Below are 26,947 nucleotides of genomic sequence, written 5' to 3'. Positions count from 1 at the left end.
ATTTAAGATATGAGTTAGAGCCGGGCAGTGGTGGCACACGCCTTTAATCCCAGCACTCGGGAAGCAGAGGCAGGCGGATCTCTGGGAGTTCGAGGCCAGCCTGGTCTACAAGAGCTAGTTCCGGGACAGGCACCAAAGCTACAGAGAAACCCTGTCTCGAAAAACCAAAAAAAAAAAAAAAAAAAAAGATATGAGTTAGCCAGAAATATGCTTAAGCTATTGGCCAAACAGTGTTGCAAATAGTATGGTTTCTGTGGCATTATTTCGGGGCTGAGCAGCCGGAAACAAATAAGTGGCCTCCTCTAACAATAGCAGCAGTGGGTTAATGTTGATTGAACACTGGTTGTATGAGCTGGGAACTTAATATATTGTTTATGATCACCTTTATAACATCATGAAATAAATCTACCAAGATTTAATCTCCTAGAATATTCATCTTTTAATAAGAGTATGATTCAAACACAGATCTGTCTACTCTACTGCCTGTAGTCTGTCCTAGTATCACAGCACACCACAGACTATCATCATCTAATGGTTTTGTGGGTTTTATTCAACCTCACTGCCAACCAACCACACTACATTTAACCCAGACTCAATAGCTGTGTTGTGACTGTCTTGCTGAAATCGGCCTACCTTCTATTGCTTACCTAAAGTCCAACATAGATCCCCAGGGCGTAATGCCAGAATCGAAATGTATCACTGTAGCACGTCCTTGCAACAACACTTCAATGGAATTCCTTTCTCTACTTGACTGGCTGTTTGACTGCCCCCACTCCTTGAAGGTGTAACATGCGCTGTGTGAGGAGCCAGCTCAGGAAGCTATGCGACATGTGTAACCATTTCTGCACAGCTTTGAAGCTTGCTGCACTTGGCCTCCGCGTGTCCACCACTCCCGTTCCCCCTCCAGGTTATACTTATAAATATTTTCCCATTGTGAAAAACAACACAGGCCACTTCTTTAATCTACCACCGTCTCTTTTCCTTACTAACTCAAAGCGTTGCACTTAGAGAGAAATACAGGAGCAAGGGTTCTGGGAGGCTGGTCATCTCTGCAGACACGATGTAAGAGGGTAACGGTTCTACTGGGCCATCACAGTGATTAATGAGCTGGCGCTTAGGCTCACACCCCCTGAAACTTAATTTCTGTCTGTGTGTTGAGGGGTGATCAAGTTCACATGCTAGACTGTTACCTTTATTTTACAACGATAATATAACTCCTTAAGATACCAGAATATGCTCATTCAGAAACACTCACTCTGTGAAGACAGGTTTTAATGAACTGATGGTCTGGGACGCCCAGACTCTGAGGGAGGTACATCAGCTAGCTGTCTTCATGGGCGCTGCTGTTGAGCTAGGACAACCAGATGAACCTTCGTCGTGAGCCATCCTGATCAGTCATGACAGTATATTCACGTTCTCCACATGGAGCAAGCCGGAGCTGAAGCATACAGCAGCCTCACTACACTGGAGATCCCTCACCCACCCCTGTCACCTACAAGCCAGACAGATTCTCTGTCCCTCTCCCGATTTACCCAGATCTATGAATTCTGTTCCTACCATATGACCTCCTCAATATTAAAGATTAGTTCTCCAGGCCTGTTTTGCTTATGTCGAGTTCCGGTTTGTATGTTTGATAGCACAGAGAAGCTATTAGTTTTGCATTTGTGTTTTTGTGTATCCTTCTGTGTACGATGCTGCCTTTCAGAGTTCAGTTTCAGGAAGACTCTCCAGTCAACCTTGTCTCTGGGCCCCCACAGTCCTGCTCTCCATACAGACCTCACTGGTTCGCTAAACCTTTACGCTTGGACCTGGACTAACTCACTGTTCAGCTTCCTTTTTCTGGATTTACATTTCTGTTTCGTTCCTAACCCCTGAAAAGCCCTCTGGTTTATGTTAACTAGGCCTTTAAAAATAACTATTCTGTTCAGTTTTCAGCTGTCTTTCATGAGAGGATTTTTTTTTTTGAGACATTCCATCGATCACATGACTGGAAATAGGACTTCAATATCTCCTTTCCTTTTACGTTTTAGTTTTCTCTGTGCTTTTGGCTCATTGTCTTCCCTGAGTTTGATGGCTTCCTTATAAGCTCCACGCTAGTCCCAGCATCACTCAAGCACAGAGCCTGAGCTGTAGGATGCAGCATCCCCTGCACTGGTCCCCACTTTTATAGAAGCACAGCTCTGCTTCATTTCTCCCCAACACTGCCCTGGAGTTTCCTTCTGTGTGGTACCTATCCGTGGTGTGACTCGCATGTGCTTTGTATATAGGACCTTCCAAAACTCCAAACAAAAACATAACACGAAAAAGATGAAGGTGTTTATTCTTCTGAGTAACACAGATTCGTCGTGTAGATGGGAAGATAAAGCCAGGCCTAAGTAGTAAGGAAAGCTAGAGAGGTGTCAATGAAGTGACAGTGTGCTTTCTTTTTGTTTTAAGATTTACTGATTTCACTCGGGAGGCAGAGGCAGGCGGATCTCTGTGAGTTCGAGACCAGCCTGGTCTACAGAGCTAGTTCCAGGACAGGCTCCAAAGCCACAGAGAAACCCTGTCTCAAAAAAGCAAAAAAAAAAAAAAAAGATTTACTGATTTATGTATATTGATGTGTTCTTGGCATGTACATCTGCGGATCAGGAAAGGGCACACTGGATCCCATAGATGGTTATAAGTAGCCATGGGGAGGGGGGTGGCTGAGAATTGAACTCAGAACCTCAGGAAGAGCAGCCAGTGCTTGTAACCTCTGGGAAATCACTCTCTCCCTGATAGTGTGCTTTCTGAAGGGAAAGAAACTAATGTGGGCACAGCAGCATATGCCCACAATGCTAGCAGTCGCAAGTCTTGGGTGGAGGATCACTTGAATCCAAGAGTTTCAATCTGGCCTGGGCACCACAGTGAGACTCCTCCATCTCAAATAAAGAAAAGGGTTGTCATTTCATTTGTTGGGAAGGATGGGGGAGCAGAGAGGAGACAGCACCAGATTTTGGAGTTGAAGTTGAGCAGAAGTTCATTAGAAAGGTAAGAATAGCAAGAGGAAGCATCATCCCAGACAAAGAAGACCCCTTGAAGAGCTAGGGAGGCATGCAACAGCCCAGTGTGAGCGCCTGTGTTCTGAAGCTTGGCTAAGATTAGCACAAAAGGAAAATGGTGAAGTTAGGCACCACCGAAGTGGATAAAGGTCATGTGATGAAGAATGCTGATTGTTACTCTTAGAAATGTAGACCATCCAGAGGGCACACTGAAGGCTTCTGAGTGAAGAATGACATAAATAGACATGTTTTAAAAGATGATAAATACATTCTTTTATGTATATATTTAAATATATACATGTATTTTTTTTAATTTTACATTTTAACCCCAGTTCTCCCTCTCACCCCTCCCCCTCGCCTCCTTCCAACCCACCCACCCCCATCCACTCCTCCCAAAGGGTAAGGCCTCCAATGGGAAGTCAACAAAGCCTGGCTCATTAAGTTGAGGCAGGACCAGGCCCCTTCCCTGGTCATTAAGGGTGACCATGGCATCCCACTCTAGAGAATGGGCACTAACAAGCTAGTTCATGCACGAGGGATAGATCCTGGTCCTACTGCCAGGGTCCCCTCAGATAGACCAAGCTAACAACTGTCTTCCACATGTAGATGGCCTGGTTGGGTCCCATGGAGACTCCACATCTGTCGGTCTAGAGTTTATGAGTGCCTCCAAACTTGGTTCAGCTGTCTCTGTTGATTTCCCCTTTTTGACCTTGACGTCCCTTGTTCACATAGTCCTTCCTTCTTCTCTTCAACTGGATTCCCAGAACTTGACCTAGTGTTTGTGGATCTCTACATCTGGTTCCATCAATGACTGGATAAAGGCTCTATGATGGCAGTTGGAGTATTCGCCAATCTGATTACAGGGGAAGGCTAGTTCAGGAACCCTCCCCACTATTGTTAGGAGTCTTAGCTGGGCTCATCCCTATAGACTCCTGGGACTTTCCCTAGTGCCAGGTTTCTCCCTAACACCATATGGCTCTCTCTATCAAGATATCTCTTTCATGGCTTTCCCATCCCATCCTTCCCCCAACTCCACCATCCCGTTCCATTGTCTCATCCCCTATCCTTTCCCCTTTGCCAAACCTCCTTCCCCCAGTTGATCCAGGAGATCCAGACCTTCAGATTTAAGTGGTCATTTTCCCCTTGAATCCTGAACCCACTTGAGCCATCAGAATTAAAAAAAAAGTTCTATGGCACTCCTTTCCCCAATACTCCCCAGCTGCCTTAGATCGTCCTCTGGGACGACACCTAAGCAAGTGTGTGCTACAGCTGACCTTACACAGCTTGGAGCAGAACAAACTGGCCTTTCTCCAGTTGCCTAACATTCAGGGGTTTTATAGTAGGGTTTTATAATGTAAAGGGGGAAGCTTTTTGTATCATGTTAAGAGAAAAGTAAAACTGCATTAAGAGAGTAGAATGTGTTTCCGGAAGTAATGATAATACAAGGATAAACTCTTTTTAGATTAGTTACTCTTCACTCTTAATAGCTTATTGCCCCTGAACCTCTGTCATTGCAGTATTCTTAAATCTTATTTGTTTTCAATTAGGTCCTCCAACCCCCGACTCTTTAATATTTGCATTCACGAAGCCCATTACAGAGTAAGCATTCTAGAAGTGTCTGTTTACTAACAGAGTAGCTGAATGAACCAAGCACATATCGTAATGAATATGTGTCCTTTCGGAACATGCTGGTATTACAGATAGTTGGTTCCAGCTTCTGCAGAGTCCACATTTAAGATGGAATATGAAAACTGCAATTACAAAATAGAAAGGCTTAATTATGTGCTAAGTATTGAAGACAAAGAAACAAATGGTATGGCCACGGCTCTCAAATTAATTACGAGAGCTGGAGAGGGATATGTGTAAACCAAGCCAGGACAATAAGTATTATGATGGCCACATGGATATAATGCTAGAGGAAGCTTCCAGCTCAATTGAGAATTGGGCATCTGAGGAGAGTGACAGGGAGAGCTCCCAGATGATCAGTCAAGTGACCTGCACCCCATCATGAATAAAGAATGGGGGGTAAGAATTTTGTTCTACTATTAGTATATAATGATCTGTGATAATGGCTTGTAATGATCTGAGACCATCTGGATTCTGGAAGAAGAAAAGCACAGCAAATTAGAGACGGTGTTTCCATATGAGAATTGTGTGCATTCTTTGTAACTATGTATGTTGGTTTATGTATTTATTCATCAAGTCTTGTTGAGCATTCTTCTAGATGAAACTAACACTAAACACCAGGAGACTGTGGCCTGTCTGGAAGCCACAATGCCTCCCACAAAATACACTTTACAGAAACTCAAGACATTACATTCATCAGATCCAGAGGTATTCCTCGACAACAAGCATGCAGGCAAGAGAACCGTGGCTTCAAATGCTTGAGAGTAGGCCATCATAAAGATGATGCGTCTTTATCCAATTGTCCTGCCAAAAGAGCAGAAAGAAGATGAAGGAAAAATGCAACAAGAGGGACGATTATTCTAGAGTGAGTGAACTCAAAAAGGGAAGGATAGAAATGGCACTGAACATAGACTCATAAAAGCACAAAGAATCACCAGATGTCACATCCACATCCACACCAAGCCCTACTGATGAGAAAGCTGCAAACCGGAATCAGATGTGCCCCGAAACTGCATATAATGCCACCTCACACTGGCAGCCCCTAGTTGGGTCCATAGCAGAGACAGTTAGAGTTGGTGCTTTGAGCTTTTTTTTAATCATTAGTGATTTAAGATGTTAGAAAATTTACATAAAATCTAGGTTTGTGGCTTATCTTTAGATAAAGACTGGAGAATGAGGCAGTGTTCAAATGAGGCAATTCCTACTTGAAATTGTCTTCTAGAGCTAGTTAGTTGCAGCCCTCTCTAGCTGAGGCACACGGCAATGGCTCCTGCGTCACTCACTCACAGGGTCTTTACCATCCCTGCTGTGTACGAATTTTTCAATTCCCGATTAAAGCCCTAGAAAGAGGGAAATACATTTGCATAAATAATCATAATCTGAAGTGCAGGCCTCCATCACTACGGGAGTTTGTGTATTGTCTCAATAGCCATTTCCTGTATTTCTCCTCACTGTTGAGTCTCTTGCTGAGCTAAGGAAGTGCTGATGCCTGGGCCCCACTACACATTCTGAGGAAGTACCTGTGAGCTAGCCACCACCCTGCAGTGCTAAGCTCCTGTCACACATGCAACGCACAGTCTGTCCAGGACTAGATGGCACGTGTACCTGTCCACTCCTTGCTAATCGTCCCTCTTCTTTAACAGATAAACATTAAAAAAAAAAAACTTTGAACATAAAAAACCCTGCAAACTGGAAATTTCCAAAAGCTAGAAAACCATCTGAAGAAGAAGCAAACTGTCTCACAGAAGGCATGAAAGGGCAGGAATGAGTTCCTAGAACTTCCTTTTTTCTTTTTTTTTTTTTTTTTTGTATCTTATATACAATGGAAAGACACTGGAGAAGGCTGCATTCTTCATCTGCCAACAGGCACAAACAAGCCAAAACCATAAAGTCAACCCTTTCTCTCCAGACTAGTGTCTGGGAGAAGGATGAGTTCCCAAGGGGAAAAAAAAAGCAGAGAATTCTTTTATTTTTATAAACATTTCATACAATATATTTTTATCACATCCTTTATCCTACCCTAGTTCTACCAAATCCTCCCCATCTCCCTACCCGCCTATTGTATGTCAAGACGTTTCCTGGAAAGACACAGCATACCCATCCACTACCCCCAAACAGGAAGCCCACAGTAGACCAAAGTAGAGATACCACCACAGTCCACCTTGGTGGACCAATGAGTTTGCTTACAAGAGTGTGGGTAATGGGTTATTTCCAGGAGCAGAAGTAATTCAGCACTTGAATCACCAAAGCCCTTCCCAGACTGGGTAACAGCTCACAAACGCTGAGAACCTGGAGCACACACACTACAGAACCTTTGGCCACTCCACAGACTGGAGAATGTTCTTTCCAGGTACCTTAGTTGACCTAATCCTCTTCCAGGCCACCCTGGTTTCTGCGTCTTCAGCCAGCCAGTCTGATCTCAGTCTTCTTTGTAGCAGCCTATCTTTTTTTTTAATTTTTTTATTAATTTATTTATTTATTAAAGATTTCTGTCTCTTCCCCGCCACCGCCTCCCATTTCCCTCCCCCTCCCCCAATTAAGTCTCCCCCCAGCCCGAAAAGCAATCAGGGTTCCCTGTCCTGTGGGAAGTCCAAGGAACCCCCACCTCCATCCAGGTCTAGTAAGTTGAGCATCCAAACTGCCTAGGCTCCCACAAAGCCAGTGCGTGCAGTAGGATCAGAAACCCATTGCCATTGTTCTTGAGTTCTCAGTAGTCCTCATTGTCCGCTATGTTCAGAGAGTCCGGTTTTATCCCAGGCTTTTCCAGACCCAGGCCAGCTGGCCTTGCTGAGTTCCCAATAGAACATCCCCATTGTCTCAGTGTGTGGGTGCACCCCTCGCGGTCCTGAGTTCCATGCTCGTGCTCTCTCTCCTTCTGCTCCTGATTTGGAGCAGCCTATCTTGTTCAGAGGCTCTCTCAGTCTTTATTGTTTGCTTGTGGGAAGAATAGGCCTAGTGTATCTGGTCAGTTTCAGGGACTTCCTGAAGCTGTTTTGAGTTGTTTACTTTAAGTTTTAAGCAGCTTCTCTCTAGTATGAACTGTTTCCATCTCAGAGAAAACTGCTGCACAACACCCAACTTCATGTTCTCTCTCTTCTCCCCTGCCCCCTCCCCAACAAACAATAAAAATGAAACAAAAAAAACAAACATTAGGTTCAGACTACACAGACAAAAACCACCAAATAATAACAACAACAAAAAACAAAGAGTCCATTTTGTCTTGGCCTACTTCTCCTGACCATGAGGCCTGCCCTGGAGTGTAGTGGAAATACCCAGCATCACTCTATTAGAGAAAACTAATCTCCCCTTTCCCAGTTGGTATCAATCGCAAACAGCTTCTCTTTGGTTAGGGTGGGACTTTGTACCAGCTTTCCCCTCTCACTGCCAGGATTTTGTCTGACATAAACGTACGCGGTTATTGTGCATGCTGTCACAGTTTTAATAATGCTATTCCAGCCCTGCTGTAGGCAAGCGTGCAAGGAATGAAGTCTCCCCCCCCACACACACACCGACGACCCGTGCTAGCATGGGTCTTCCCAGAGAGGTAAACTTCTCTATATCTCTGCCAAGCAACCAGGGAAAACAATTATAAGATAGCTATCTACTTACTTCTTCCACTGAACAGACAGAATGAGAACTGAGCTTTTACCCAGATCAGCATCAGTGCAGCAGAAAGGGCAAGAGGAAAGTCGTACTACATTTGTGTGATGCAAATGAGAAATGTCCCGCATAGGCTCATGTAGTTGAGTGCTAAGTACCTTGTGGTGATGCTGATTGGAGAGGTAGTGGATGTTAGGGCCCGCCAACAGTCCTATAAAAGACCGACAATCACGTATGCAATCAGCAAGAATGTTTAATAAAAAACTCCAGCATGCAGGGGTCAACCATCTGATAACGGTGGCAAATGGCGACCCCAAGGAAAGCTCACAGGCTCCTTTTACGTGGGATTAGGAAAATTACAGTTGTGGTTAAATGTACTTTAAAATGATTGGGCACAGACCCTTACTGGTACAGAATCATTTTATGATTGGCTCATGACATCTGGTCAGCAATTGTGTTTAGTTTCAGGGGTCTGTTTCTTGTGTCAGGGGTTGTCGGCGGTTTGACTGAAAACAGCAAGAACAGTTGCTGCTTGTGGCTGGGTAGGACCCTGACTGACTACCAAACTGGACATACTTCCTGGAGGGTCTGATTGAAGAGTCAACATAGGATGGTGGAGTAATACGGGGGGCAGGGGGAGAAGGGGCGATGGACAACTGGCCTCGTTAGGGTGAGTCCTGGTATAAGAGGGGATGGGCCACTTCAAAGGAACCTCTAAGAAGTAGAGACTTGAGGGAGGAATTATGTCACTGGGGGCAGGCTTTAGGTTTTATAATTCTGCTTGCTGCTCCTTGTGTGTGGATAAAAATGTGGTCCTTTTGTCTCTGGCTACCATGCCTTCCCTATCATCATGGATTCTACCCCGTTAGAACTATAAGCTGAAAAAACCCTCCCTTCCCTGAGGATATTTTGGTCATAGTAGTTTCTCACAGAAATAGTAAAAATAACCAGCAGGTCTTGAAACCTTGGCCAAGTAGTGTCAGCAGCACCCCCACGGAAACTGAGCTTCTATCGCAACTTCATACAACCCCTGGGCTCCAGTCCACACTCCAGTGAAGGATATGTGAGGTCGCAACCACCCCGAAATTCTGCACTCCTGTTACATATGCGAGAGAAGGCCGAATCGCTGAAATTCTCCGCTGCTCCCCTCTCTGGTAGGGAGCTAAATCTCAGACTCCCCAGCTGGCGTCGGGGGAAAATGCTCCGTGGGGGAAACATCGTTCTACGTGAGCATGCACCTGGGTTTAAACAGATCAGCTCCCTACAGAAAACATTATACAGGCTCTAGCACATGACAGCTTATTACCAAAAATGTCTTAGCCCGCTAAACCCCAAGAGCCTCCAATGAGGAAAAACAGCCAGCACTTGCCAACACTCGGTGACACTGGAATTGACTGACGAGAATTTTCGGAGCCGTTATCATAGCTCATCATGTTGGTGTCCTGGTTCTTCTTTGACATCAGAATCCACACACACTAAGGTCTGGGTATTGTCAGTACCTCTTCAAGCTGCAGTACCTACATTTGGGTACCTGCATGACTACCCGAGTCCTCATCATAGTCCTGCCCAGCCTGCACAGCCTAGGCTGAGAACCCCTCACCGGATATCGTTCTGCTTTCTCTTTTTCTCCAAATACTGATTTCTAACATAACAAAGAATAATTCATTTGCTGGGTCTGTGGCTTATTATCAGAATGCAAATTCACCAGGACACGAATATTTCATGTATATTGAAAACATTTTGATGACCCACCCACCTAGAAAAAGTCCTGGTGCAGTTAGTTAGTGCCTATCCAATATAGAATATAGTGAATTAACTATGTGTTGATTTTCCTTTGACAACATAGCCCTATTTACCATATTACTTAAGGTTTAAGCTGGGATGTGCATTTTACATTCTTATAATGAGGTTCAACATAGATCTATCGTTTTAAGCATGGAAATGTGCTTACAAATAGACTTGTCTTATTATTAGCATAACAACATATGGGATGGTCTTGACTAGCCATATATCACTGAGAGGAAAATAAAGGAACTTTAGTATTGGAACTGAGATACTTAGAGGAGAAAGGTAGATGTCAGGAAGGCTCCTTGGTCACATTTAAGGCTGACAGAACACAATTTATTAATTTTTTTTTTTAGTTGCTGTTAAGAAAAACTGAATGAGGAGCTGGTGAGATGGCTCAGCTGGTAAAAGTTAACTAACCGCAGCCTGGCAGTGGTGGCCCACACCTTTAATCCCAGCACTAGGGAGGCAGAAGCGAGGAGGGGGGTGGGAGTGGTGGGTGTCTCTGAGGTTCAAGCCCAGCCTGGTCTACAGAGCGGGTTCTAGGACAGGCTCCAAAGCTACACAGAGAAACCTTGTCTCAAAAAATTAAAAAAAAAAAAAAAAAGTAACAGCACTAGCCTGATGATGGGAGGCTGACCCTTAGAACCCATAGAAAAATGAAAGAACCGACTCCCAAAAGCTGGCCTCTGGAACACACACACACATACACGATAAAATAATAATAATTTTTAAAGAAAATTGAATTAGGTGCTGGAGAAATTACTTGATTGCGAAAGTGTTTGCCAAGTAAGCACCTGACATGAGTTCAAACCCCAGGAGCCACAAAAATATTCAGGAACGCTGGCACACACTTGCAATCTCACTATTAGAGGCAGAAACAGGTGAATCCCTGGAGCTAGCCAGTCAGCTTAACCTAATCAGTGAGTTCAAAGTGGGTGAGAAATACTGCCTCAGGAAGTAGACAGTGCCTTGGGACTGTCACCTGAAGTCCACCACCTCTAGCCTCCACAGGCATGTATGTCACTAATGTGTATAAGGGAGGGGGAAATGGATCAACCTGTGTGTTCTTTAACTCAGGTGTTTTGTTTTGTCTTACTGGGGTTTCTGTTGTTGCTGTTGTTGTTGTTTGCTTAGTTTTGTCTTGTTTGTTTGGTTTTGGTTCTTGGTTTCTCCGGGATTCTCAATTCTCGTTTGTCTCCATCTGCTGCAGAGTGTCTCCACAGGGGTGTGTGACTATTAGCTGGAACAGGAAATGCCTCATTATCATCCCCTCACGCCATCCCCTCACGCCTGCAGCCCGTGCCTTCTCTTTCTGACAGTTACTTAGTAGCCCTCTCCCCTTCCCTGATGTCCCACCACATCTTTCTTCAAGTTCCTCTCTCCTCTGTCACTCATTTGCATCCTCACTGTGGCCAGCCCTCCTCCTGTCCCTGTTTTATGTATTTGAGCTGGTTTTCCTGCCTCCCATCAAGTCTGCAGCTCAACAGTGTTCATGGACACTTCTTAATCTTCTTTACTGAAACAGTCTTGCTGCCTCAGAAATTCCAGGGCATTCCACCACTGACAAGATTCAGTCTTATTGGTACCTGTCCTCTCATCATCTCTCCTTTATTTCTTCGCCTTGCCAGTCTACTGAGTACTGTATGGTCAATACAATTACAGATACTTTTAAAGAGAAAAGTGGAAGAAACGCTGCTTGAAGGTGTTTCAGGAATGGTGTTGCATGAGATGCTGATGGAGAACTCAGGTATCTGCCCACATAGGTCTTTTCGTCATCTGCAAGTGAATCCTTACCATGGGAAGCCACTGTCGTTGTAGCAGATGGTGAACAGTTGGTATCACATATTCTCACAATAGTAAAAGAGAACGGAATCTGAGCAGGGTCACCCTGTGAGCTGTGTTCTCCGTTTGTTTCTACAGGGAGCCCCGCAAGGTAGTCCTTCACAAAGGCTCCACTGGCCTGGGCTTCAACATTGTGGGCGGGGAAGATGGAGAAGGTATTTTTGTATCCTTCATTCTGGCCGGTGGACCAGCAGACCTGAGTGGGGAGCTCCAGAGAGGAGACCAGATCTTATCGGTGAGTATGTCTCTTTCATGTTCTCTCTTTCCATCCACACCTAGCATCAATGAGAGCATTGCCACTTAGGTGGTCCAGAGGTCTATGATGATGGTGACTTTACTCCTCTTGGATAAAGGTTGAGGTTCTAACATCCTCTTTTAGATGGTCATATGTATCTGTGTGCAATAGAATATTGAGAAGCAGACCTTATTAAAATGGTATATTGTTTACTTATTGAAAGATAACCTCCCAAGAACTTGTGACCACATTCCTCAAACTTCGGTTTTACAATATAGTTTGGTGCACATACATATGTGAGAAAACATGTAAGAGGATGCGACAGGGTGTGGTGATGGGGATAGGGGGCAGTGGGCAGCATTCACCTAAGTCCAAGAATTATCAGCAACAGCAACCAAAAATGTAAAGAAGAATTACCAGTAAAAACTTTCTACACATCTACTATTTGCTACTAATTTTAGTGAAGTGAAGTTCAAGGTCATTTTACTAAGGCATCTGATAAACAAAAACCTTGTACCTCTTTAGTATATACACCTGAATGTTTTTAGAAGAATATGTGTTTTCCTGAATCTCTTACCACAGGGTACCACGATGAATAAATCCATCATCTCTAATCATTGCTCCTAGTATTCTGTATGTGGTGTAACTACTTAGAACACACTTATAGTACATCTAACACATTTTTTAAAAAAAAAAACGTAAACAGGCTAGATAAATGGCTCAGTCTGTAAGATTCAGGACCTGAGTTCAGTCCCCAGCACTTATAAAAAGAAAGTAGTACACACCTATAATCCCAGTGATGCAGAAGTGGAGAGAGGAAGATCTTTGGGGAGAATGACAAAGAAAAACTGTTGTCAGAGGTAACCGTCCCACCAGATCCCACAGCCATTTAGTCCAAATAAACACACAGAGGTCTACATTAATCATAAACTGCTTGGCCTAGTAGCTCAGGCTTCTTATTAACTCTTATAACTTATATTAGCCCATAATTCTTGTCTGTGTTAGCCACGTGGCTTGGTACCTTTTTCAGTGAAGCAGTCACATCTTGCTTGGTCTGTGTCTGGCTTCTTCTGTGTCTGGGTGGCAACTGCAGACTGAGCTTTCCTCTTCCCAGAATTCTCCTATTCTGGTTGCCCTGCCTCTACTTCCTGGCTGGTCACCCCTCCTATACTTCCTGCCTGGCTACTGACCATTCAGCATTTCATTAAACAAATCCAAAAAACAAATCTTTACAGGGTAAAACCATGTCCAACAGCAGAAAAACAGCCAATGTCAACCTCTAGTCTACACACACAGACTACACACTATGAAAAGAAATAAAAATACAGTACATACAGTATTAACTTTAAGGTACTATGCTATATTTAGAGATTTTATTTTTCTTTAATAACTATAAAATTTATTTACAGGTCTCACACAGGTATCTCCCCATGTTTACATGAGAGAATCAGGCTCACTAATACTGAGTAACATCAAAATTTAGCACATTAATTTATACAATTAATTTTCTATCTATCAAAAATACAAGTAAAATTTTGAAGTGAATGTCCAGTTCTACTTGTCCTCTCCTTTCTTGCTTCCTCCCTTTTGTGTTTTCCTTTTTTCTTGCTTCCTTTTACTCTCTTGTGTGTGTTCATGTACTTACTGACTGTCTCCACAACATAAAGCACCCTCCCTGGTGCAGAGGATAGTTAAATCCATTGTGAATGTTCATAGTCGTATTAGAGTTTTTGGTAATAATGTAAATAATAGAGAATTACATAAGGATTCTAGCTCTTATAGAAGATTACTGTTCATAATTCAATAAAAGCACATAGCTTTTTGTTCTCATTGTGTACTCAGAAAAAATTGTTTTCATTTTATAGCTGTGATTTATAGATAGAATTTTCCAAGATACCTTAATTTGTTAGCTTTTATTCTATTCCCTTAAACAAAAAAGCAAATTCCTCTCCTTCCATTCTGTTGCTACCTCTTTCTTTCTCTATCCCTACCTTATACTCTTCTCTCTCTCTCTCTCTCTCTCTCTCTCTCTCTCTCTCTCTCTCTTTCTCTCTCTCTCTCTCTCTCTCTCTCTCTCTCTCTCTCTCTCTCTCACACACACACACACACACACACGTGTACACAATTTCCCTGAAAAGTACACTGCAGTTGACCTGAGTACAGAGAGTCCCAGAAGCCTGCATGGATGGCCTGACTTTATGTGTGATCATTATGATTCTCCTGCAATGCAGCAGACCTCTACCATCCAAGAGCCTGCAGCTCAGTGGATGCCGAGTCTGAGAGATGAGATGTAAGATCTCATGCCAGGGCCTTTTTCTGTCATTCAAGGGCTGAGCTGTGTCTTTGACACTTAAATGACATACAATATATACCAGGCAGCTCTTCAGCCTTATTGCCTATATTGTGAGCATGTCTCTTTCTTTACTACCTGGTAAGATCTCTGAAAGAAAATTCCCTGTCTTAAAGCAGTTTGTGTTCTCAACATTTAGTACAGTGACTTTCATAGCATCTGCTCAAAAGAAGTCATTGTAGCTGATTCTGAAATCCCCTGTAAGTAGACAGAAACCTATCTCTGGGTGGCCATCCTGTCATCTCCTCGTGGTCAGCATTCACACGGTCACAGCACATTCTCACACAGCACAGATAGAAGCACTTTTACCTGAATTTAGCTGTGTCTGTCCCTAAGGAGATGCCAACTCTCATGATAAGTTCCTGTTTCTTCGACTCTCCACACTGGAATGGGGATTCCAGAAAGACAAATTTCCCCGCAGCTCCATCACTACCGACTGTGTAGCTGGACTCAGACTAACTCCTCTTGACCCAAAGCCCAAGTCCTCTCTCCACACAGCAATCTCAGCATTCCGCCTGGAGAACACAGTTATTCTCTTGATGCTCATTGCTCTGAACCCATGCTGTGGTCAGAAGCTCTAACGCACTAATACATGCGGTGCTTTTTAGCAGTATTTACAACTAATTTATCAAATGACCACACTAAACGTTATTATACTCAGATTAAAGATGATATCATGAAAGTGATATCAGATTCTCTACTTCTGCCAAGTTAGGAAACCTAGAAAGCCAAGGGTTTTATTTTGACTTCTATACAATGTGACAAAATACAGAGACTAAGGATTGTGTATGACTCAAAAGAAAAAAACTCAAAATTATTTATGCCTTTAAAGATAGATTATCAAATTAACTATTAATTTTAGGACTACAAATCACGTAAGGAATGAACCATGGAACTATGGAACTATCTTGAAAATTAGAATTCATGAGACACGACAGTCTCTGGATTTCTGAGAGCATGGCTTTTATTATATACAACATCTGCAAAAGCATTAGATGCCAAAAATTATTATCTGGAAGTTATTGCCCATTGAAAGGGAAAAGGGAACATTTGTTTTTCTTTTTAGCTTGCTTGAGTTTATTTAACTTTCAGTAGCAAATATCTAACTTCAAGTTAAATATTCTAGTTTCATTGGGTAACTGTCAGAGAAAAAAGAGACCTTGATAGGCTCCACTGATATAAAAGATGGATAGGAAGCTACAAATTAGAATTATGAACTTGCCATGTGCAAGACAGAGGATTTCACATCCACCTCTTAAACTAGATGTTAAGAAGGAGTGCATTCCCAGAAAACACAAAACAAAGACTCACAATCAATGCTAAATAAAAACTCTATACATGACACTGAGTCACATAAGATTAATTTTCAAATTATTCATGTTAATAACCTAGAAAGTTCAGACAGAGGGAAGAATAGTTGGAGTAGGTTTTACTCTCAGGCAATCTTCACAGAGAAGAGAGCTGTGTGGTAGATGATAATCTCTAGATCAAGGGCAGACAGAAAACCTAGACAACAAAGAGGACCCTAAGAGATACATACATGGATCTACACAGGAGGGAGAAAAAGACAAGATCTCCTGAGTAAATTTGGAGTGTGAGGGTCACAGGGAAGGGGTAGAGGGGGAGAGAGGAGGAAAGTAGGGAAATGGAGAAAAATGTATAGCTCAATAAAAACAACAAAAAACTTTAAAAAGATACTAATAAAGGAAAATCTTTTTAATGATAAAAATATCAAGGGCATAATATTCACACCAGAATAACTCCACCATGGAGACTATAGACTTTTCCTAGTAATCTATTTCATAATGGCTTACAGTGGGCCAGTTCTAGTGTGCTTGCTTTTCTCTCTCTCTCTCTCTCTCTCTCTCTCTCTCTCTCTCTCTCTCTCTCTCTCTCTCTGTCTCTCCTTCTCTCTCCCCCTCTCTGCATGTCACATGGTAAGTCTTCATTCAGTGATGCTATTCACTGCTAACAACTCTCAATTAAGAATGATTTTAATACAACCTTTTTTTTTGAGAATTGCCTACATGTATATATCTTCATCAAATCCACCCCCTCTTTTCTTACTCTTTCCAGACCAACTCCAGTGACTCCCGACTTCTTGTCTTCCATTTTCCTTTCTTTATTCTTTTCTAAATAATCCAATTAAATGCATAGTGGTGGCGCGAGCCCACACACTGGAGCACTGACATCCTACCAGAAGCCACACCGTCGAAAAATGACCCTCCCCCAGCAGCCACAACCAGCTTGATCTGGGGCAGATTTTACAGGCAGCCACAGCTGCTGTGAATTCCTGAGTGCGGCAGTTAGGTCAGTCTCAGAGGACATTGCTTCCCAGAAGTCCTCCCAACTTCTGGCTCTTTACGTCTTTCTACCCTCTGTCTGAAATATTTCCTGAGCTTCCGGATAAGCATTGTGATGTGTATAGATATTTCTGATGTTTTTAAAGTATCAGATAACCATGACTAAGGTAGAATTGGTATGGCTTAGATATTTTTTTCCTTTTAGACAGGGTTTAGACTAGGTCTGTACCCCACCCCCAAAAACAATGCTTCACAAATAGTTGTAGTGGTTTGCTGCCATAGTTATTTATTACCACGTGTCTTCACTGAAGAACTTGGAAAACATCTGTGTACCAGTGCGCCCTGGGACTGTCCTAAAGACAGAAAAGTCAGTAGATGGTTTTCCAAACTTTTGTAGCTACCAAATCCTTACCTAACAAATACCTTGAAGGGCAGTAAGGTCAGAAGTATGTGGGTAGATACTTTTATACTTCCCATAGTTAACCATTTTTTACATATATTTTTAAATTTAGCATAAAGTGTAATGGGTTTCATCATGACGTTTTTATCCTTATATGCCAATTCACGTTGATCTTTGCCCCACCTCCTGCACTTCCCTCCCCTGTCCCACCTGGCTCGTCTTTCTAGCCCCCTCCCAACCGCTCCAATCACCCTCCCTCTACTTTTAACTTAGAAGAATTCTCTCCTTCACGCCACTCCCCTTGCAGACGCAGGATAGTGGGCGCCATCTAGTGGTCAGTGTCGCGTACCGTCTAAATACATAGCCTGTCAACTTGAAGCAGACAGGGCTCCTTTGTGGAGACTTATTCCTGTTCCGCACCAGAACTCCCGTCCAGAAGTAGTAAAGATAATGAAAGGTTTTTAAAAGCCATCGCCTAAGGTTACATCTCATACATGTACTGTGAGTGGTCTTTTCTCTATAATTTCTCCTTTATATATTTTATTTCTTAGAGATTCATTGTAGAAAGAAATTCCAGGCATTGAACCATCTTCTTGAAGTATCCTCAGGGCAGATTCTAGGGCATTCATGGGGCAAATACATTAAGCAGCACAGTGGCCTCCTTGCGCATTCTTTCTGCGGAAGGAAACATAGAAAGGCTTCTGATCTTGATTGTTTTTATGCTTTGTTAGGGGAGAAATGTGAAACCAAGCATGTTCTGGAGACTGGAAACCCAGAAGCACAAGCCATCCCCTCCTGGGGCCCCTCTTGCTACTCTGTAACAGAAAAGACAATGTCACATGGCAACACAAAGAAGCAGGCAAGCCGCTTCCCTCCCTTTCTGTAAAGCCACTAATGCTAGCGGGAGTGCCCGATCCCATCCCAATTACTTTCCAAAGCCCCGGTAACCTCCAAATACTGTTAACGTTAATTTAAGGAGTCAGTTTGCAACACGTGACTCTGATTTGTGCGTTTAACCCCCAAAGTCCCACTCTGCCCGAAGAGTCCTCTAATCTTGCTGGTTGTCAGGAAGTCCAAGAACACTGGGTCACACACAATCTTCCAGTCTTTGGAAAGAACAAGACTTTCATACTGTATCAGATCCTTTCTTGGCTTCTCTAAAGCCTTCCGATGGCTTTCTGCTGTCCTTAAATGCTAAAATGTTAATGTGGTATACAAGGCATGGAAGCTTCTGCTCACCAGTATGGCCTCATTTATGCGACTTCCTCCACTCTCGCTCACACTCCAGCCACCCTGGGTTTTCCCCACCTCTAGTTGGGGTTACTGCTGAAAACCCCTAGCATCAGGATCTACCCTGCAGGCGTCCATACAATGACCAGTCACAGTACCACAACTGAAGGTGTGTGAGTGAGAAGGTATAGGATTCCAAGCAGCCAGGATTCCGAGTCACTCAGGAAGGCTCAGAGCAGAATTACTCAACTAGCTGTCGAGACGCTGACCTCTCTCCTGCTCTCGAAGTCCTCTGATAAGGAACTTTGAGTAAATAGGGATCTTCTGCTATCTAGAAAAGACTGCAGAGTTAGATTGACCATGCTCCTTTTGGGAAACATCCCCCACTCTCTGGCATCGAATCTAGCTGTGTAACATAGAAAATAGGGGAAAAGCTCAATAAACATAATGGGCACAGTGAGAACCAAAGTTAACACTGCTCCTTTGCAGTTCATTCCTTAAGTCCCTCTTATTAGAAGTGTCATCATCGTACATAATACAGCTCAAGTTGAAAGGATGGAGCGAAAACTAGCACAGCCGTGAATACGCACTTCCAGGCGAACCTGTGGTAGGTATCCCACAGGATGACTGCTGAGCTACGCGGCTGTAAACCGCCTTCTCAAGCCCAAACTGCAATCCGGGGAAACTAGCACCATCTTGTCTCAAAGCAGTATTTCTAAACCGTGTATGTGTGACACCAGATCTGTGAGAATACTCCATGCAAGGTGTTCACGATCAGACAAGGACTCGGAGAAACCCAACAAAAATCAAGAGACCCTAAAAGTGCTCTCTAGTCCTCTTGAATTTAAGGACCTTTCCCCTCACGGAACACTGGTTATCATCGTATGAACTGGGTTTTGGAGATTCTGCCTTAAACTAATCTCTATAAATCTCACACATGTATTTACTGTAGGAGAAATAAGATCCAGACTGTAAAGTCCCTATAGAGCTTCTACTAACTGAATAAAGTGGCTAAGGGTTGAGGACAAAACACAAAAGTGTCCTCGGTGAGCGTAGAGCCTCAGAAGAACCAGACATGTGAAGAGGTGGCTTCCAATATGGGAAGCTTATATAAGCTGTCCAGACCCACTGGGGCCCAGTTTGGGGACATGGGAAGACTTGGACAGGAGCTGCTTTCCTACAGAGGGGACCAGAAGGCGGAAGAAATAGAGAATCTGAGATAAAACACCTACATCAATTGGATAATCACTTCCCAGCAAACACTGTAGTAAATACTGCAGCTGCAATCTCTTGAATCCCCCAATCACTTGGTCGACTGGAAGGCTCAGAGAAATTCAGTAATGTCCCTGAGATCACACCAATTATCGGTACTGACGGGGGTATTTGAACGGCTATTGCTTCTGATTTCAAGCTGAGACCCTTGTTGCAACTCCAGATTTCAGAAAGGAAATTGAATGTGGCACTTCGTTTATGTCTCGAGACTGTCCACACTCAGTTATCAGGGAACACACACACACACACACACACACACACACACACAATGCCTGCTGTAATAGAGCACTTATAAAGAGATGTGCTAGCCGCCTAGGAAGTCATTGTGCCTGTGGTCTCCAAACATCTTAGACGTGTCACCAGAGATCAAGACTGCCTCTCATTTACTTCTGTATCCCCATCAGCGAATCTGGACCCAAGCCATCAAAGGCCCTAAGTAAGCACAGGACAACTCTCCGTGGTATTATCTAGACCTCTAGCCCACTGACTCTGACTACCCTGAAGATTCAGAATATCCTAAAGTTTTAAGCTTTCCAGTTGATGAAATGTATTTTACCAGTTCAGACACATCTTAACTGGTAGGAAATTGTGTAAATCAGAAAAAAATATTAAATATTATGCTATAGACTTAAAAACTTAAAAAAAATGTTCCTTTTAAATTAGATTATAGTTTATTCTTTTTTAAAAATGGTCCATTTAGATAATAGCAGCTTCTATACAACCTAACTCCTCTTGGTAGACATTCAAAATGTGCTGTGGCAGCTGGTCCCAACGGGCAGAGCTTACCAAGAGATTTCTGCTTTGAGGAAAGGGGCAGCCATCGCCTAAAATGGAGTGCCTTGGTAGCAGTTTTGTTTCGCCTCCGGATACTCTGCCTTGGTAGTTAACATCCCTCGTATTTATGTCTTTGCTCTCATTGCAAAGTCCTTTATACAAGCATCATGCCACCTTGGTTGCATCCTTTCAGGATATGTAGAGAAGTGATCGCTTCCGTTTTTGAGAAGGAACTGAAGTGATTCCTAAGGTGGAACCAGACTGACCCCAAGCACGAGCTCCTTCTGTCAGCACCAGATGCTGATTGTGCTGTGCTCAGCCCTCCAGTGTCCCTGGCAGGAGCCCACATACACGACTTACCTGCTCAAGTTCTCGACTCCAAGCAGATGTTAGCATCTCTGGGTAATTTAAAGGAGCAACAACAAGAAAAATGACTTTGTTAGAGAAATAATCGATAGTTCATAAGATCTTCTGAAAATTGCAAAAAAATGCTTCCGAGGGGCCAAATACTTGAGGGCTCTCCTGAGGCATCGACGCCGGCCATTTGCACCCAGGCTGCACTGCTCTGAAAAATCTGTCTCCTCTGTGTGTGTGTCTGTCTGTCTGTCTTGTCTCTCTGTGTGTATTTGTGTGTGTGTGTGTGTGTGTGCGCGCGCGCACGCAGCGCGTCTCTGTGTCTCTCTGTGTGTCTCTCTGCCTGTGTGTGTCTCTCGCCATGTCTCTCTGTCTCTGTGTGTGTCTGTGGGTGTGTCTGTGCATGTGCGTCTCTGTGGCTCTCTGTGTGTCTCTCTCTGCCTGTGTGTGTCTCTCTCCATGTCTCTCTGTCTCTGTGTGTCTCTCTCCATGTCTCTATCTCTCTGTCTCTGTGTGTGTCTGTGGGTGTGTCTGTGCATGTGTGTCTCTGTGTCTCTCTGTCCCTGTGTGTCTCTCTCCATGTCCCTCTATCTGTGTGTGTGTGTGTGTGTGTGTGTATGTGTGTGTCTGTGTGCATATCTAGTATAAGACGCTAAATCCCAGTCCTTGTACATGAAAAGACTACCTGCTCCTTCCAGTGTCTCTAACAAGCCAGGGCTGTTTGGGATTGTTTTAGAACTAGAAGGATCTGAAATCTTTGGGCTTACAGAGCTCTACGAAAGGTATCTTTAGATCTACAGTGTTAAGAATTGTAATTACCTCTTAAACAATAGTCATTATTTCTGGAGTGTGGTCTCCAAAGGCCCAAACCTGAGAGAACAGAAGGAGTGGAAAGGATAACAGACAGGGTCCTAATTGCTGGGAACAGCCCATGGTTTGTCTATTGCTGTCCCACACATCAAATTCTAAGATTCATAAAGGTTAAATCACATGCAGAAGACCACACAGTCAGAGTACTGGATCCTACGTCTGCCCAACTTGAAACTTGATGCTTTTTTTTTTCATCTTTCACACCAATTTTGGTATGTAACTTTGCGACTTCTAACCTTTCCATAAGTCCCCACTTCCTTTTCGTCCAATTCTGCTCAGCTAACGACAGTCAATACGGACATCTGCTCTGTGTGTGTGCATGTGTGTGTGTGTATGGGCGTGAATGCATGTTTGTGTGCCGATGCAAATTGCCCTGGCATGTGTGGAGGCCAGAGACAGTCTTAACTGTCATTCCTCAGGTGCTATCAACCTTGTTTTTTAAGACAGGGTCTCTCATTAGCCTGAGACTCACGGATTAGGCTTGGGTGATGATCCAGCGACCCCCAGGCATCTGACTGTCTATGTTTTCCCAGTCCCAGCACATCACCGCTCCTGGCTTCCAGGTGTGAAGTCACCACTCCTGGCCTCTAAATGTGAGGTCACCACTCCTAGCTTCCAGATGTGAGGTCACCACTCCTGGCTTCCAGATGTGAGGTCACCACTCCTGGCTTCTAGATGTGAGGTCACCACTCCTGGCTTCCAGATGTGAGGTCACCACTCCTGGCTTCCAGATGTGAGGTCACCACTCCTGGCCTCCAGATGTGAGGTCACCACTCCTGGCTTCTAGATGTGAGGTCACCACTCCTGGCTTCTAGATGTGAGGTCACCACTCCCGGCTTCTAGATGTGAGGTCACCATTCCTGGCTTCCAGATGTGAGGTCACCACTCCTGGCTTCTAGATGTGAGGTCACCACTCCTGGCTTCTAGATGTGAGGTCACCACTCCTGGCCTCCAGATGTGAGGTCACCACTCCTGGCCTCCAGATGTGAGATCTAGGGACCAGACCAGGTGCTCGTGCTTGCATGGCAAGCACATCACTGATCGTCCTTATGAAAATGGAGATAACCCAGCAGAAAGGAAAATTCTTACAAGGAAAATTCTTACATACAGTCAGTGGAAGAAGTGAAACACTTTGTATGTAATTACAACCTTATTTGGCAATGTGTGGCTCACTGAATCCCTCGTGGTTAGTTGCGGTATTCCAAAGCCTGGAATGGTGTCCAACACTTCATGCCAGGATTTAAGGATGAAGGAAGAGAATCATGCTATCTGGGGCCCTAGACTGAGAGAAGTTAAGAAATATAAGAAGAAAGACAAATTCTTAAAGGACATAAGAAGGGAACCGGTGAAATGGCTGAGTGGATATATATTAATCCTGAAATTCACCAGAAAACAAAAGTTATACCATTTTAGCCAAATTTAAGCAAGCTTTTATTAAAAATATTAAATACTGGCCAAGATGGAATTTGGCCAGGACCATCACCTGAAAACTTTCCAGATAAGTGGCTTCAAAATATGTGTTGGTGAAGCTTCTAGGGGCAAAACCCATAGGCCACCATCCTTTACCATGAGCTTTTGTTGTTAGTTTTCATGAACACCAACTTCCAGAATCCCAGGAAGTTACCTGGTCCTTGGGCAGGTGTTACCTTTCAAGGACTACAGTTCCCAAAATCCCAGAAAGTTGCCTGGTCTTTGGGCAAATGGAGATAACAGGTTACATTCCCCCCCAAAGTTGTATCCTGAGTCAACTCTTTGACTCTATGATAGGTACCAGTTTGCATTTGGGTCTAATAACCATTAGCATAACAGTACCCAGATAGGAATTACTATTTAGTTACTGTATCAATGACACAAGAGTGGATGGTAATTAAAGCAGAAGAGCCCAAGGTTGTGTGATGGATATCTTTTTGTTCTGTGTAAAGCAGGCCAAGTGTCCTATCATATTGTGGAACCATTTATTTAATGAATCTACCTTTTGGTAAATCTGAGTTCATTTTTCCTAGTATATCAATTGCCGTGATAGGTAGCTATTTGGTCCCCTATGTCAAGGAGTTTCCTTTTGACTTTTTTAGTCTGTTGTGGGGGCAAAGACAACAAGCTTTCTTCTGTAGCTGGTTCCAGCTGAAAAGGGCATCACTTGTCAGGGTCCGGAAGGCTGAAAGGCTCGTCAAAGGCTGGGCAATGGGGCATTTATCAGAAGCATCTGATTAGCTGGTCCTTGTCAAAGGGCAGGGAGTAGTCCCATCAGTTTGCAGCCAGTTCAGAGGCCTGCAATTTGCAGGGGTTCCATGGACAGTGTCTGTCAGACAAGTGGGAATCCGCTGCAGCATAGACCAGGAAGACAAGTTAAAATTCAAAAACTTGAGCCGGGCAGTGGTGGCACACGCCTGTAATCCCAGCACTCGGGAGGCAGAGGCAGGCGGATCTCTGTGAGTTCGAGACCAGCCTGGTCTACAAAGGGAGTTCCAGGACAGGCTCCAAACTTGAAACACCTTCCATTTGGAACTTTTTAGTTTGGCCTGTGATGGGTGGATTTATACTTTATGGCTTGTTGATTCCTTGATATTTACACGAACTTTAGTTACTTTGGTAACTGAAGTTAGTTACTTTAGTTTACATGAACTTTAGTTATCAAAGTTTACCAAAGGAGACAAACACAGTCCATAAAGAGACTGGGAACTTTCCTGATCCTTACATAGTTTACCATTATAGAACATAACAGTTCCAGTATGATTCAGTTTACTAATATAACTACAGCTTAACAATGCTAGCAAAAACAAGATCAGACATAAATCTTTATATCTGTCTGTTAGCTTGAATAAACCATGAATAAGGAGAGACATTCTCTAAGCCAGCGGTTTCAAGTTCTTTACCAGACTGCTTAGATCATCTTACAGTGTCGTTAGATAGGAGTTCCTAATTTTTAACCTTTTATTTATCTATTAATGAATATCATATAGTAACAAAGACGTTTTTTTAATAAAATAGCATACAACATTTAAAATGTCTGATAGTCTTGTATATTTAAACATTTTAAAAGCTGTTTCTTTAAACTATACAGTTTTATTTTTAATTTTTTGGTAAAAACTCTAAAAAATTTTTTAAAGTTTAGATTCTCTTAACTGTATGTTTTGGCAATATCAAAATCAAATTTACTGGTAAGTGATGGTGCACACCTTTAATCCCAGCACTTTGGAGGAAGAGGCAGGTAGATCTCTGTGAGTTCAAAACCAGCCTGGTCTACAGAGGGAGTGCCAGGACAGCCAAGGCTACACAGAGAACCCTGTCTTGAGAAAACCAAAAAGAAAAAGAAAAAAGATATGTCATGGAAGTATAGATTTAATACCTCATTAAACACACATTTTATAAGACAGGACAGGAATTATACATAATTTTTATTCCAATTTAACAGTATCTTTTGAGACCTGTTGTCTCTTTAGCTGGCTCATATCACATGTTTGCCCTCAGTCAAGATGGCAGTGAAGCCATAACACCGCACCTTTTCCAACCCTAGTCAAAATGGTGACCACTCACATGGCTGCCCTTAATTAAAATGGCAGTAAGCCATGTTCCCAGAACAGTCCCAACCCCAGGTTACAAGTTTAAGCTAACTTTTTGATACAGATATCATAGACTTTGAACCATACCCAGTATGTCATTAATCTATAATCAAGACATATGGAACACAGTACATTTACATATTTAAGATCAGTCAGATACAAACATGTAGTGGCCACATAAAATTTATATACATCTAGTTGAGCCTGAGGCAATTTACTTAACTCTGTGTTTGTAACCAAACTTGCAGGCACAGATCCAGTTATACATATAAAATAAATAAAATGTTTTCAGCCTCGTCCAGTGTTGGAATTTCAGGAGAGAAGAACCTTGTGGGCTTTTCAGTTCAGTTTTGGCAGACAAGCGCCAGGGCTGCATCAACAGTGCTCAGTTGTGGGACTGTGGGACGCTCAACTCCATGTTGCCCTTCTCATTTCATGCCCCAAGTCATAATACACAAAGGCAGACAGACACATAAGACAAGACATAAACAACAGAGAAACCAAAAACCAACAACAGGAAACACGAAACAATGACATTTAGCTATTAGAGTTCTCTGTTGCGGAGTTCCATGGGTTTTGCCTGTACAACACAGATGCTAAGTACCCATCAAGCTTAGCATCCATTCCAGGTTTCCCTACCCCTTAATCCACCATGGGCCCATTCTTTAGTATCACGGAATTAGCATAATAATTCTTAGGTCTGTTGAACCCCAACTCCAAAGTGTCAAATCTCTTCAAGTACACTTTGTACTTTTCGGGGGCCAGCCTTGACAAAAATACATTCCTCCAGAGTGGAGGCATGAGAATTTAGAAATAAAGAGAAAAACATGAAGATATGAATGAAGATAATGAGACACAGAAACATACAGGATAGTTTCTCAGTGAGTACTGAAAATTTGCCCGTGTTTAATTTCCAACAGCTTGCTACACCCCTGGCCTCAAAAGACTACAGTAACAGACAAGTTGTTAGCCACAAGCTACCTTCATCACTCTCCCGCCCTTGACTCTTGCCCTAGACCAAACACTCTGTAGGCCAACCATTCCCTCGGTGGAGTCCCAAGTTATTTCCATAAAGGGAACTTGAACTTAGTTGGATCCTTAGATTTTGTTTTAGGTAGGAAACCAACTACTTCCCTTTTGCAGGAGCACAAGGGCTGGCAACTAGCCACACCTGCTGACAATAGTCCTGAGAGAGAGCAGAACTCTCTGATTCACAACTAGGTGGAACCTTTGTTTGATTGAAGTACAATAACCTTGAATGACTAAGATACAAGTCCCAAACTCTCTGACATTTGGCCTCTTTGGGCCTCCACAAGTTCTTTGGCTCTTGGTCTCACCAACTTTGGGGCATGGTCCTCTGGACTCTCTATTTAGAAAAACATCTGGTGGTTCTAGTTGAAATCCCAATTAACCAGAAGTAAAACCAAAAATAACCAGAGGTCCGTGGGATGTCTCCCTGTGCCCTGGGGAAGGATATTGTGGGTCTCATCGGAGCCCTTTGTCCCCAGTAGGATACATCAAAACCAGAATCAAAAGCCAGGCCAAAAAGTGTCATAGAATTTTAAAAAGTTTTCTATGACTTACCAAAACAAAGGGGAAATCTCCATTTTTTAAACCCACAGGGCAGGGAACCCTGATTGCTCTTCGGGCTGACGAGGGAGGGGGACTTGATTGGGGGAAGGGAAGGGAAATGGGAGGCAGTGGCGGGGAAGAGACAGAA

At 43.2% G+C, this 26,947-nt stretch overlaps 1 protein-coding gene across 31 annotated transcripts in view; it reads left to right on the top strand.

Annotated features, from left to right (window-relative positions):
* Dlg2 (discs large MAGUK scaffold protein 2) overlaps positions 1-26,947 on the top strand; it is a 1,657,078-nt gene that overhangs the window by 1,338,605 nt on the left and 291,526 nt on the right. For all 31 annotated transcript variants that reach the window (XM_075952981.1, XM_075952978.1, XM_075952983.1 and 28 more), the window contains one exon: positions 11,958-12,114. In XM_075952981.1, coding sequence (XP_075809096.1) covers positions 11,958-12,114 — 157 coding nt within the window. The remainder of the gene's footprint in view (positions 1-11,957; positions 12,115-26,947) is intronic.

Source organism: Microtus pennsylvanicus, chromosome 18 (genome assembly GCF_037038515.1).
Source record: "Microtus pennsylvanicus isolate mMicPen1 chromosome 18, mMicPen1.hap1, whole genome shotgun sequence".
Lineage (NCBI taxonomy): Eukaryota > Metazoa > Chordata > Mammalia > Rodentia > Cricetidae > Microtus > Microtus pennsylvanicus.
Note: the sequence above shows the minus strand (reverse complement) of the source record. Positions and strands in the feature narration are given on the sequence as shown.